The sequence below is a fragment of the Anser anser genome, assembly GCF_964211835.1.
Source record: "Anser anser genome assembly, chromosome: 31".
Classification (NCBI taxonomy): domain Eukaryota; kingdom Metazoa; phylum Chordata; class Aves; order Anseriformes; family Anatidae; genus Anser; species Anser anser.
The window spans coordinates 1,656,602-1,670,712 of record NC_139752.1 but is presented as its reverse complement, the minus strand read 5'-3'; the positions used below and the strand labels follow the sequence as shown (position 1 = coordinate 1,670,712).

The following is a 14,111-nucleotide window of genomic DNA, read 5'->3' as shown; positions in this document are numbered from 1 at the left end:
GAGCAGCCTCCAGCCCCTCTGGCTTCCTTCTTCCATGCCCAACTTGCCCTTAGGCACCAGCTCAGCCCGAGGCTCTTGCTCAAGGAGAGGCTGAAGCCAGCTCTGCTTGGGAAGGATTTCTTTCTCTTGGCTTTAGGCACGGACAGATGTGTTTGCATGCCACCTAGTCAGTCGAGGCTCCTGTGGACTTGGAGGACTCGTGCGGGGACTTGTTGAGCTCTTTGTAAATGAGATACCGTAGAAATTGCCACCGTTGTGCATCGATTAGGTTATCTCACCCGTTGATGAGATTATTGCCTTCTTGTCGGCAGAAAGGTAGGAAAACTCGAAGCAGTCAGCAAGTCCTAAAGGCTTTTGCATCTCGGTCCACGGCGTCTATGCTCAGTCACGACGCTCAGTGGGATGAAAAGTGCAGGTGAAGGCTCCAGCAAACAGCAGGGATGCGCGATCAGTTGGAGATTTGGCTCAGCTCTGTCGCTGTTCTCCAACAGAGAGGTTTTCTTCATGCCTTCAAAAGCCATCTCTGGGGTGATGAGACCCCACCGTGTCCCCAGATTTGGGTGAGTGAGACTTGAGGCATGGGGAGGGTCAGGGGGACAGGGTGAACTGGCACCCCCTGCCCAGGCAGAGCAGAGGCAGGATTTGCTCCCCTGCAAAGGATGTCGGCGGATAGGTGAAGATGGGCGCCTGGTTGTGGGAGTCGAAAAATGCCACGCGCCCTGCCTCGTAGTCCAGGTAAATCCCAATCACCCTGGGGGCAGCAAGCAGCGAGATGGGGCTGGTAGGACAGGTGAGAGCCTGGTACTGGCTCCCACATTGCCCCACCGCCCAGATGCCCACCTCGGGCTTGACGCTGATCCGTCCTTTCCTCCTCACCGACTCTTTGGCCACCCCAACGGCCCAGGCTTCCCCGTCACCCACCTCCACCTCCCAGTAGTACCTCCCTGTGCTGAAACCCTCGCAGCCCAGCACGCAGCGGGATGAATCGAAGCGTTTGGGGTTATCGGGCACGGGCTGGCGGGTGTCTTCCCATCTCACGCGTTTGCGATCCTCGGACAGGACCAGCCGGGGATGCGCCGTCTCCGGATCCAGCGTCAGGCTTACTGAGGACAAAGAGAAGATGAGCATCAGAGGCATGGTCCTAAATGACCTTAACGTCATGTTTTGTCTATGTAATGTCTATTTTCCCCAGCCTGGCTTGACTGGGACACTCCAGCTCCCAGTCCAGGGGCTCTCCTTGTTTGCTGGAGTGATGGAAGAATTGTTTTATGCCCATGAGCAAAGAAAAGGAAGAGAAATGTGACTGCACGAAGGGAAATTGATCTAGAAAAGCAAGGCTTTGAAGTGTGGATATTTTTTTTCTGGTAGTCTCCAGGCCATTGAAAAGAAGACAGGAATCCTCCATTGTCCCATGATCTTTGTTTTTTTAAGATCACCAATGTTCCCAGCAGCTTCACAGGGAAATGTTTGCAACGTTCACCTTGTTAGGAGAGCTGCTGCTGTGCAGGACTCCACGTGACATCCCACAGGCATCCCAACGCTGACCTGGCTCCCCAGGTCCTGCCAGGAGGCAAATTCGTCCTCCCTCATGCAATCAGCCAGAGTAATTGCACCTTGCTATGCTAATACACGGGGCATGTTGGAGGTATCTCTTTGTGACATTGCACCAGGACTTCTACTCTGCTGAGATCTTCCTGAAATCCACTGCAAACAGACCCAGGTGCAACCTCCAGCCCTCTCCTCCCCGGTTCCTCTCTACCTTGAAATTTCATCAGCATCTCCTTGAGGGCAACGTTCTTCTGGGGAAGACTGGTGGGTGTCTCAGCCAGCTCAGGCGATGCCTCCAGTGGCTTCTGGGCGCTCTCTCTCTCAAGCCTGGAAGGAAAGGAAAGCTGGCTCATAATACTGCCTTTGCTTGTTATTCTCATGATGAGAATTTCTGACTGATTTTCAAGTGGGATTTATTACAAAGAAATAATAGTGGGGCTGGAGCAAAGGACGGGTACTAGGGTAGTCATTAATGAACTCCCCAAGAAGCATCTGCTGACCCAGAGCACTATTTTGTCCCAAACACCAAGCAGTGAAGAGCTTCTCTCACGATCATCAATGCTCTACATCAAGGGAAATACAAACAATAAAAGATGCCTTTCCTTGCCTGGTTTTACCTTTAAAATAACCCACCTTCCTGGTCCATGTCCAAAGAGCATTATTCACAAAGAGGTCAATTATAGGGGTGGAAGTTCATACTCAAGTTCCCCTTTCACCCAAATGCACTCCTGGGTGTTTAAACACCCGGATAGTTTTAGCTGCTGGGTTGTAATTTATGGTGGACGTCTGACAGCTTTTCCTGGTCTTCAGGATCCAACTGGGACCAGGGCACTTTTTGCAGTGTCCTAGCTTTATCCTATGTGTCTATGCAGTCTCTGGGAGGGTCATATGGGACTGGGATTTTGGAGTCCATCAGTGTCACCACCGTAGAAATAAACAACATTAACATCGTAATAACGTGTGGGAGAAGCCACAAACCTGCTCAGGATGTTCCTGCTGTCCTACAAGGAAAGGATTAGAGAAGGAGCATTAGGACAGAGCAACGTCAACCTGACAATAAACAACAAGAGGCTGCCTTGGGGTGACCTCAGGCAACCACTCTAAACTGACGGGTCTAAAATAGTACTGCATTGCCTGCACGCTGTTTGCAGATGTGCTGCGGGGTTTGGCGAGGTCATGGCAGCACCATTGAACGAGCTGCTCGTTGTAGTTACCTGCCATCACCCTCCGTGTCCCTTCTCCTGGGGCACGGGTGTTACTATTGCTAATGCACACTACTGCTTTGGCATAGCCAGCTGTTTGAAAGCAGGAGTTAACCAGAGCCTGCAGCTGGGCTCAGGTAGCCTGGTTTGATGACTACTTAAGGAGGAGATGAGCCACAGCTAGGCACTGCTTTTTGTTTCTCCACGCTGTATTGTTGGGATTTAGACCATCTTTCTGCATGTAGGCACGTCCAGTCAGATGGATGAGTGCCATAGCCATCATCGTTAAGTAGTGATTTAAATAAATTGGGCTTGGGTTAAAATGTTCAGACGGACAGCTGGGCCATTGAAGAAAAGAAACTTATTTCATTTTTTTTAAAAAGCTTTGAAGGATAATAGTTTAAAAGGAGCATTTAGGATGAATTTGCCCCCTGGGCTGGTGACAGCGGTGATGTTGAAGGCCAGCAGTCTGCCCCGGGGCTCTCACCTGCAGGAGTTGGTACGCTGGCTGCTGACACTTCTCTTCCAGCTCACGGATCTGCTCGCCCACGGAGGAGATCTCCTCCGAGAGCTTGGCCGTGTTCTCCTCCTGCCTCCTCACGATCTCCTGGTCCAGCTTTGCAAGCTGGCCCAAGAGGAGCTGCTCCTGTCGCTCCACGAACTGGTGCAGCTGCTTGATTTCGGCCACGACCTTCTGCCTCTCCGCTTCTACCCTTTCCTGCAAAAAATGCACGCAAGGGAGAGGCAGGGAGAAATAGCTTGGGGGAAATTGCAACAGAGCAGATCGAATGTGTTGACTTTAGGTGCAACACAGCCATAAATTCATAAATTCCAGTGACATTGCAGAGCAGAGGAATGGGTAATAGTATAGACTTTTTTTTCTTTTTTTTTCTTTCATTGCCCTTTCTAGGCCGAAGGTGCTGGCAGAGAGCATTTGCCATGGACTGTAATCTTTGTACCTAAAATGCTGCAGACCTCTGAACAGCAGGGAAAGATACACACCAACACCAGAAGCAGGTAAGTCAGGGAAAGGGAAATCACAGAAAGAAAGAAGCAGTTTGGTGATTCCCTTTTCCACATGTATTAATAAGGGGAACCTGGGAATGTGCCCCACCTGTGAGCAAACTGAGGAAGAAAAATCTCAGCAATAACTTGGCCAAATCCAACACATGCTCATGGACAGATAAGATGCTCAAGGAGCCAGGAGGCATGGGGGGGAATAGAAGTAGCTCTTAACTAATTATGGTAGCTGTCCCCACCACCCTGACCTTCCCGCAGTGGAGACATTCCCAATCTGCACATGCAAAGGACCACGGAGATGTGATCTTTGGCCGTGGCACATCTTCTGTCTCCACATCCATCGCCGTGGCCAGAAGGATGACCAAAAGGGAGAAAAGAGAGAAAGACACCACCGCCCAGGGATGGATCCTTACGAGGAAATTCAGGCTTCTCCCCTCCTCAGCCATTTTCAGCCCCAGCAGCTTTTCCCTCCTGTCCTTCAGGATCTGCACATGAGCCTGGAATTTCTCCTGAATAGAGAAGAAACAGTTTGATGGTGCATTTTCTTTCTCCAGCTGGTCCATCCCTCCACTTTCATCCCACCTAGTTCAGTCTATCTCCTACAAATTCACTCTCCCCTGCTTAATAATATGGTAATCTGGCTCTGGTAATTAGTAAACCCTCACTTCTGGCAGAGAAAGGGAGGTGGGCAGACAGAATGGGCCGCTTTCTCCCAAAACCACGGTGAAATTGTATGCACATTGTATGCATAATTGTATGCATTGTATGCATAGGTTAGAAAAGGAAATGCTCAGGCAGAGGACAAGGAGCTTCATGTGACTGGGGAGACCCTGCTGGCATCTCCTCGGGTTCAGTGCTGACCCAAAACATAAGCTCAGGATGTTTGCTCACATCCCATACCGAGGAATATGTTTTCCTCCCCAACCTTGCAGCCTGGGCAATGCCCCATATCCAGTGTTCAGTCCAGCTTTGGGTGGCAAGACCATATCCTCCACTTCTCCTGGGTGGTGAGACCAGGGATGCATTCATTGCCTGTATGTGGTGAGAGCAAATTTTACGCCTCACCTGCAGACAAAAAAAGCATTTTTCACTGCAACCAGCACAAAACTTAACCCTGCCTTGTACCCTGAGACCAGATTCTTTTGGTAGAAATCAGCTTCTCCTGCACAGGGAGCATCTCCTGCACCCCAAATGGCCAAGGCAGCATAGCTGCCCCTGCTTTGAGCAGGAGCTGGGATTAAATATCTTCTGGGCTCCTTTCCAGCACGGTTTATACAATGCTATTATGATGATCTGGGAATGACAGCTTCAAGAAAACTGGGATGGCCAGAAGTAGAAGTGGGGGGAGCACGGAGCAAGCAGGGAGGAGGTCAGCTGTAATTCAACCCGTGGATCGAAAGGGGTGGAAACGCAAACATTTACAAGCATTTCTCAGGGCAGGTCCCTGACCTGGTCCCCTCCTGCTCCCCCGGTTTCCCCCCCTCTGGAGCCCTCTTACCTTGTGCTCCTCTGCAGCCTCCTCGATGGGGACCACAGGGTGGGCGCGATGCGCCTGGGACTCCCTGCAGACCAGGCAGATGGGGGTCTGGTCCTCCTCGCAGAAGAGTTTCAGAGCCTCCTGGTGCTTCTCGCACAGCCTCTCCCCCACTGCCCCTCCTTTGGCTGCCTGCAGGCTCAGCCTCTTGGCTATCTCGATGATTTTCGCCAGCTCCCGGTTGGGTCTCAGGTTTCTCTGCGGGGCCGTCTCTTTGCACCGCGGGCAGGTGAAATTCGCCTCCTCTTCCTCCCAGCAGCGGGTGATGCACGCCCGGCAGAAGTTGTGGCCGCAGTGGATGGAGACGGGGTCTTGGAAGAAGCCCAGGCAGATGGAGCAGGAGGCTTCATCCTGGAAGCTTTCTGCAGGGATGTCTTCAGCCATGGTCTTCTTGGTGGCGAAGATGACAGGGCAGCTTTCGTTTTCCGCCCCGACTGGTCTCGCCGTTGGCTGCTCCCCTTCCTGCAGGTGCCTGGGGCCCCGAGGGAGGTGAAAGGGAGCTGAGAGATTCATCACGGGGGGGTGATCAGGTTTTCTCCGTGTGAAAGGCTGCGCTGAGAGGCTGCAGAGATCCCCCTTCCCAGAGGGGGAGCAGAGAGGAAGGGAGAATCCCCCTTCCCCAAGGGGACCCCGTGGGTTTCAAAGAGACCAGATTGAAAATAAACATCCTTAATAACTTCCTGCCTCGGTACAGATCCACCTGCAGCTTCAATCTATGACACTCCCCCACGAAAAAATACCCAGGGAAGCAGAGGGGTAACCCCTGCCCCAAGTCTCCCCACGGGGTCCCGCACCCAGAAACCAGCCTGGTTTCATTCCTTATTAATAAATGCACTCTTAAGGGATTAATTAATTGAAGGGCACAGGAATAGAGCTTGATAAGGCTCCCTTCTTCATGCTAAACCACCAAACACATCCTTCGCTCTTCGTTTTCAGCCCTTTCTTATTTTGCATGGCTAACTGCTGGCTTCACCACCACTCATTTGTGCTCATGCGTGTGTACGTGCAGCAATAATACTTTTATTGCTGCTTTCGCTTCTCCTTTTAAACAGGATGCTGTTTCTTTCACGGCTCAGTGCTAAGCCCGGAGTCAAGTGGCAAGCAATTATCACTCACCCGTTTATTTTTATCTTCCCTTTTCCTCCAGGCTTGCCTGCGCTTGAAGAAAGGAGGGGATTTCCTTTCGCCATGTAAATGAAATAACTCCACGACAAGCCATATCCATCATCTGCTCAGGGACAGTTTCTCCTCCAGGTGGCAGCGGGAGAGCTTCCATCAGCCTTTTGCCACCATGTTTCTGGGGGACAATGTGATATTTCAGCAGTGTTGAACAACTAGGTTGTTTAGGCTGAAATATTATATCTATCACATAAATCAATCACGTATCACATCAATATCACATCTTATCACATGAACAAGCAAGTTTTTGTTTTCCTGCAAAGACTCGGGCTGTAGTATCCAGCCCTGAATCCAAAACTTCATCCAAAATTCGCTATAATAATGCCAAAATTAGCTATGATAATGCCAAAATGTACAAATGAATGTCCTCCTCTCTACCATCCTTCTGCAGCTGTCCTGGAGGGACAAGAACATCGTTCTCCACCCTATTAGGTAAAAATGCCCAAATTCTCTCAATTCCACAGACCACTGACCTATGGCCCATGGAAGAGATGCTATCAGTCCAAAGCCCTTTACGTGGTCAAACAAACAGGGTGTATTTGCACTGGGATGCTGCTGGCTAACAAAGCAACACATTTTCTGAGAACATCAGTAAATAAGACATCTGTGGTTATTGGTTTGCAGTTTTTTTTGGGGGGGCATCATGATTTTCTGGTGCAGATTTCCGTGCCTATGAGCACTCAGAATGAAACTGGTGGTATGGTTTCATATTCAAGGCCTTTTATTTTTTATTATTTATTTATTTATTTATTTATTTATTTATTTATTTATTTATTTTTAGGAGGGGTGTTAATCTGGAGTTAAGGGTTGATTTATTAGGGAATGAGACGTGCAGAGGAACTGATGCTGGGATTTGCATTGAGGGCACTGTTTTCTCTCCTGCTTTGCTTCCTCCTTCTGGTCCATGAATGCAAACAGCCTCATCACCTCTTTCCTTCCTGGCACAAGCCACATTTCCTCCCCAGTTACCTACATGAACTGCATAATTACCATAACCTCAGAGCAATCACCTGCAGCAGCTTTGCTTTCTGCTGTGCCTGTTTGTGGCTTGAAGCAGAGCTTGGTGCACCTGGAAAAGCATCACGGCTTCTCCAAATCCAGCCACGTCACTTGATTTTGCAAAGACCTGGGGGCACTAATGAGCATTAATGGCCCTGAGCAACCTCCACCTGAGCCCCCCACCTATCCCATGGCACAGGGGCTCTATTTAAACTCAGTTCTTAGGCTTTTAGTATTTTTGCAATCTGCTTTAGAGGAGAACCCATGCATGGCTATGGAGCTGCTGATCCCTGCACCCCATGGGCTGCCTTCATGATTTCAGTTCCCTTGCTAAGGGATTTTTATCTGATAAGAAAATTCAGCAGAGATTTGGAGCTGCCTATCCCAATATGGAGAAGATATGAGTGTTTTGGGGGTGTTTGAGCCCATTGTTTTAGGCAAAATGTAGGTGAGGCCAGGCCCCACAAGGGAGAGGCTGAGGAGTGGGTGAAGCATTATTTGCAATGTCTAAGTGATGTTGAACTTGATGTTAAACAGCAATAAGTCACAGAAAAGGGAATCATGGGGTACTTTGATGTACTAATTTCCCTTAATGTCAACTCTAAACCTTAGGGTAAAGCTCCACAGAGGTTTAGCTTGCCTTCAGCTAACCCAACCCAGCTGCTAAAAGAAGGCTTAGTGCATTTTTATTTGTTTTCTTGCAACCAAAGCCTTCTAATACTGCTCTCTACAGGTTAAAAATAATCACACCCCTCTGCAAACGAGCCCTGAGCTCACTGTAACAGCAGAGCAAGTGTGGTCTCATGAGGGAGCTGGAGGCTCGTTTTTGAAGAAGGGACATTTGTTGAAAGCCTCTCTGCAAGGGGAGCTAGAAAATTAGTAATGAAGGCTTTTACTATGGGCTTCTGCTTAATTGCTTCAAGCCATCAATTAGGGAAGTGGGGGAAGGAATGCAGGGAGTAACCCCAAAATTGCTGTCAGGCACAAGCTGCCCTGCTTCAGTTTTCCCTTTTCTTTGCATTGCTTTAGCTCCTGCCTCCTTTCTTCAGTCTCTCAGGTTGTAGTTTAAGGGTTAAATATAAATGCAGTCCAGGAAAAGGGTGTGCTTTTTCCTGTGATCAGCCACATGAGGAAGCTGATTGGGCTGAAAAATGGGTCTGTGGGGGGAAAATGGTTTGTTTTCAGGCTGTTTGATGTCTGGTTCTGCAGAGGTTAAGAGGGCAGGATGGTGGTGGCCAAAGCTATGGGATGGGTCAGCTGCAGAGGATGGTTCAAAGGTATTAAATAAAATAAAAGAGTTTCAAAGACCCCTGATGTCGACAGACTTTCACAGAGGGATGTAAGGAGCAAGTGCTCTTTTTTAGCTAGAAGCAGGGGGCTGAAAATATTCTTGGCTGGGACATCCAGAGCCTGTTGAGCTAGAAATGGGATCCCTGTGGTGCTGGCATCCCTCTGTACCTGGAGAAATGCCAAGCTAATCAGCTAGGACTTGCGAATTGATGTGCTTTGCAATGAAGAAGGTGGGAGCAGTTTAGTGCCCAAACCCCATGGAGGCAGGATTTGGCCACACAATGTAAAAGCCAAGGGAGAGCTGGCTGCAAAGCTTCCAGGGTCAGAGGGAGCTGGATGGGGTCATACTTTTTTTTGGGTGCTGTTTGCTGCAGAACCGATGCTGGCTCCACGTGTGTCTGCACCATTGCTTTCCCAACCTTCACAAACCTTATTCACCTTTTCCAACGATGTCCTTCTCCATTTTTTCCAAGCCAAGCCCCCTCCCTAAATCCTCTTTGCTCCCATACCCAGCTCATTCAGGATGTGGATCTTGCCCTGAATTTTGGCAGGGATCCATTTCCCCATTCCTGAGGAAGCTCCCCAACGTATGTAGATCCATTCTGCCAACCCACAGGTACCAGGGCACCCATGCAGATATTTTGGGCATCACCTCCACTCCCCGGTCGCACCCCAGGATCATCTCTAGCTCTGCCCACCCTGAGCACTGGGGTGATGGGAAGGGAAACGCCTTTCCCTTGCGCAGAGGAAAATGAAAGTTGGTGGCTCACGGTGGCTTGCAGCGGGGGCCCCATGGCTGCACCGAGCCCTGTCGCCAAGCTCCCCAGCGAAGCCTCCTGCCCAATCTGCCTGGAGTATTTCCGAGACCCCGTCTCCATCCACTGCGGTCACAATTTCTGCCGGGCGTGCATCACCCGCTGCTGGGAGTGGTCCACGGCGAATTTCTCCTGCCCGCAGTGCAAAGAGACGGCCCCGGAGAGAAGCTTTCGTCCCAGCCGGGAGCTGGCGAGGGTCCTTGAAATAGCCAAGAGGTTGAGTTTGCAGGCAGCCAGAGGGGAGGCAGTGGAGGAGGAAGGATGCGAGAGGCACCGGGAACCTCTGAATGTCTTCTGCAAAGATGACGAAACCTTCATCTGCGTGATCTGCCGGGAGTCCCGGGTGCACCGGGCTCACACCATGCTTCCTGTGCAGGAGGCTGTCCAGGAATACAAGGTAAAGGTTTATTTTTTCCACCTAGATATGTACTAGGAGATGAATTGGCACCATCAGGGTGTGATGTTCCCTCTCAGCACCTTACCATGGGGCTGCAAAACATCCTACCCCCCACCCAGGGCTGTAGTCCAGGGGCAGAAGCGTTGTCCTCCCCCCTTCTGGGTGTTTGTGAACTGACCTCTTTCGAAATGACAACGTAGACCATGCACCGGTGTTTCCACTGCCTCTCTTCTCAGCCTGGTTGAGCAGTTAATCTAAAGATATTCCACAGCCAAAGGGGTGAGGTCTTCATCCCCTCTCTCCCCTTGCAAAACTCAAGCCTTTGTCCAGCTCTTGTGCTCAGCAGACATCTGTTGATCCTGCGATGCTCTCTAAACCAGCAGGGAAATGTCTCAGAAAAAAAAAAAAAAAAAAAAAACTGCTTTTTTTTTGCTGTATAAATAAGTTAAATCATCTTGAGAAAGGAAAAGAGCAGGTGGAAAAACCTTTCTCCACTTTGTGACATTTATTTCAATTTGAAGCATTCCCAGTCCTAAAGTTTGGGATCCTTCTGGGCCAAGAGAGTCATGAGGAGAAGTTCTGGAGTTGAGCATGGCTCAATCCCTCTTCCAAGTGTCTTTTTTTTTTAGGCTGTCTGCACTCTCCTAAGACATGGGGTCTTGTTTCCTTCCCTCAGGGACAAATCCAAGCCCATCTGCAAACACTGAAGGAGGACAGAGACAGACTCCTGGGCTTTCGAGAGGCTGAAATGAGGAGAAACTGGGAGTATTTGGTAAGTGTCTATTTTTTTGGAGCAGGGATGGAATCTGGGTATCTGCCTTTGGCTTTAGATGAAATGCTGCATGGATAATCATCCTACCGAGCAGTGGGTATGGGGTCTCTCTACATGGACCAAGCCAAATGCTGCCTGACTTATTTTTACTGGATTGTAGGGGAAAAAAAATATAAAAGGCAGAGCCTGGAGCCCTGAAAGGGGCTCAATTGCTGAATGACAAGAAAATTCTGAGTGGGTTTCTTGTTCTGGATGGAGAATAATGTTTGGATGTGTTGGAAGTCATCAGGATGTCCCTGCTGTAACACATTTTAGGATGCTCTGGGCACTGACCCTTTCTAGGTGTGCATTCAATGGCCAGTGCAGGACTTTGCTGCCTCATTCTGCACCCACCTCTTGTGTCCCCTCCTCACAGGAGAAGACCGAGGCTGAGCGGCAGAAGGTTTTGAGCACATTTGAAGGGCTGCGTCTCTTCCTGGAGGACCAGGCACGTCACATGCTGGCTCAGCTGGTGGACCTGGAGAGGGCCGTAGAGAAAATGCAGGAAGAAAATATCACCAACCTGACGAAGGAGATCTCTCACCTGGATACCCTGATCCAGGAGATGGAGGAGAAGTGCCAGCAGCCAGCAAGTAAATTTCTGCAGGTGAGGAACTATTAAACAGAGCTTGGCTAACACAACCTGGCTCTGGGTATTGACCCATGATGCAGCTAAACCTGGTTGTGCTTGCTCCAAAGCTGCTGGGGTTTCAGTAGATGTTTTACTGCCAAGATGCATTCCCTGTGTTTCCTATCCCTTCTCTTCCAGGACATCAGAGGCACCTTGAGCAGGTATGGATGGGGTTTCCTGAACTTCTTCTCCCACCCCCAACCTGGGGAACGGGTTGGACCTTGTGTTGAGCAGGACAGGCACAGGTTTGGTTTCATGGACTGTGGTTGAGAGCTGAAGTGTCACTACCCATCACAGAATATACATGTTTATTAAAGCATGCACCAGCTCCTTTGAGCTATGGGTGTGTACGAAATATTTCTTGGTGTCTCTCAGAGGTGCATCCTGACCTCTCCTTTCTCTCCCTCTTCCTCTAGGTTTGGAAAGGAAAATTTCCAGCAGCCCACGTTGCTTCTTCCAGAGCTGGAAAATAAAATCAGTCACTTCAGGGAGAAAAATGTTGCTCTAGAGGAGACTCTGAGGAACTTCAAAGGTATTGAGCATGGACAGGGATTGGGAGATGGAGCAATGTCTGTGGGGGCACAAATTGCATCCGCTTAGAGCATAAATCACATTTATTGGAATTGGTGGGGGAATTGTGATGGACTTTTTGGAGATGAAACAGTTGTCAGGCAAAACCCAGGTGCTCTTCAGGCTAATTCTATAATGGGAATCCAGCATGCCTGCCTTTGTTAGAGTTGCCCAACCTTTTCCAAATGAGAAATGTGAGATCCAGCTGGCTCCACCTGCACTGTGATGTGGATCTATGCTGAGATACCCCACCTAAAATAACCTCTGTGCTGGGAGGAAGCCTTCAGAAAAAACAGAGCACACAGCCAGGGAAGGGGGTCCTGGTCCCTGGATTTCCACTTCTTTGGGGGCAACCTGCTCTTAAAATGATTTTGAAATCCCTGGTTGAGGAAATAGTATAGAAAATGGTCCTAATCCTAAACGTTTCTTGTTTCCTTTTGGTCTCCTTGGATTGTGCATCACATTTCTTCCATCTCCCTGCAGACATCTCGCACAAGGTGTGATCTGAGCAGGGCAGAACAACCTCTCTGCTTTCATATTCACACCGACACCAGCATGTTATATCAGATAGATAATGTCTCTCTTTCTTCCCTCTGTTTTAGACATCCTGATGTTTGAGCTGCCTGAAAAGAGTAAGTCCATCTCCTGGAGCTGAGGGAGTGGGAAAACGCAAGGGAAGGCTGAGCCCAGCATGGGACGGCCTATGAGTTGGAGGCTCATTTGGGGAAGATGCCTCTGTGTCTGAATGACAAAATGAGAGGGAGGGGGGAAACATCATAAGGAGTCAGGGAAACACCATAAAGAGTCAGGGAATCCCCACCACAAGGTGTTGATGGATTCATTTCTCTCAATGCTAAGCTACATGAAGGTCAACTCTGTTCCTCATACCTGTATGTTCAGGGACCAAATGCTTAGTTTGACATTTTTTTTGAGCCAAAAAGTCTCCTATGCTTGGGGTTTGCTCTCCTACTCCCTTGGGAAGCTTCTTCTGATGTTCACCTGGGTGCTGTGGAATGGTGAAGGCAAACAACATCGGAAAGGGTAGAGCATCCCAAGGGATGGGGTGAATGATGCTGCAGGACATCCCCGCTCAGCCCTAGCAGCAAGGCAGAGCCTGGGGCCATGGGGAAATATTTTGGTTTCCTTTACCAGTGAATGTGACCCTGGATCCAGCCACGGCTCACCCCCAGCTCACCGTGTCGGAGGACAGGAGGAGCGTGAGGTGGGAAGATGCCCAGCAGGATGCATCCGATGAGGGATTTGGCCCCGATCCCTCCGTGCTGGGCTGCGAGGGCATCACCTCGGGGAGATGCTGCTGGGAGGTAGAGGTGACACCCAAAGGCTCCTGGGCTGTCGGTGTGGCCAGGGAGTCTCTGAAGAGGACGGAAGAGACCCCTGTGAGCCCCGAGATTGAGCTGTGGTCTATGGGTCTCTGTGAGGGCCAGTTTTGGGCTCTCACCTCCTATGAGCGCACGCCGTTATCCCAAATCCAGGTCCCCAGAAGGATCCGGATCACCCTGGACTATGAGAGGGGTCAGGTGGCGTTTTTTGATGTCGATAGGAAGGCCTTGATCTTCATTTTCTCAGCAGCCTCATTCAAAGGGGAGAGTGTTCACCCCTGGTTCTTAGTGTGGAGCGAGGGGTCTCAGATCACATTGTGTCCCTGAAGCTCTTCCTTCTTACCCAAACACAAATTTTATGTCCCCAACACCCCCATTCCTAGCACTTTGGAGGACTCCTACAAAATTCCTAGTAGGCCTTTCTGGCCTCTCTTCCTATTCTCAGTGACCCCAAAGGGCTAATCATCTCTGTGGGTTAGTGTCCCAAACTGTAATTGCCAATTTGGGGTATCAATGGCTGACAGTTGGACCACGTCTGCCCCAAAACATCTTGCACCAGACTGGCAGCTTCTCCAGTCTTAGGGTTTCAGATGAAGTAAAAAGGTTTACATGCTGTGACGTTCCTCTGTCTGGTTATTTACTGCTTCTGGATGTCAGGTTCATGGGGATTAAGGGGAAGTCACCGGGATTGGCATGGGTTTCTCTTATCTGTAGAGGTCAGAATGTTTTATTTCTAGGCTGGGCACTGCAAACTCAGTACAACAGATGGAGAAAA

The 14,111-nt window shown here is 49.7% G+C and overlaps 3 protein-coding genes across 3 annotated transcripts in view; 1 reads left to right on the top strand and 2 right to left on the bottom strand.

Moving 5' to 3' along the window:
* Positions 1-384: 384 nt before the first annotated feature.
* Positions 385-14,111, bottom strand: part of LOC310888189 (uncharacterized protein) — a 37,854-nt gene continuing 24,127 nt past the window's right edge. Inside the window, exons 20-21 of the mRNA XM_083814639.1 lie at positions 1,760-1,943; positions 385-1,103 (exon numbers count right to left, since the gene is read on the bottom strand). Of these exons, the coding sequence (XP_083670765.1) occupies positions 589-1,103; positions 1,760-1,943 (699 nt within the window). The 3' untranslated portion in view covers positions 385-588. The remainder of the gene's footprint in view (positions 1,104-1,759; positions 1,944-14,111) is intronic.
* On the bottom strand, positions 3,577-6,310 carry LOC310888235 (E3 ubiquitin-protein ligase TRIM39-like). Its single transcript, XM_083814797.1, has 2 exons — positions 5,269-6,310; positions 3,577-4,279 (listed from the first exon to the last, which is right to left on the bottom strand). Exons 1-2 carry the CDS (start codon positions 5,815-5,817, stop codon positions 3,983-3,985), a joined length of 846 nt encoding a protein of 281 aa, XP_083670923.1. The 5' UTR covers positions 5,818-6,310; the 3' UTR covers positions 3,577-3,982.
* On the top strand, positions 5,638-13,948 carry LOC310888216 (E3 ubiquitin-protein ligase TRIM7-like). The gene is made up of 8 exons (XM_083814761.1): positions 5,638-5,772; positions 6,452-9,984; positions 10,661-10,756; positions 11,172-11,402; positions 11,565-11,587; positions 11,843-11,958; positions 12,599-12,628; positions 13,149-13,948. Exons 2-8 carry the CDS (start codon positions 9,403-9,405, stop codon positions 13,661-13,663), a joined length of 1,593 nt encoding a protein of 530 aa, XP_083670887.1. The 5' UTR covers positions 5,638-5,772; positions 6,452-9,402; the 3' UTR covers positions 13,664-13,948.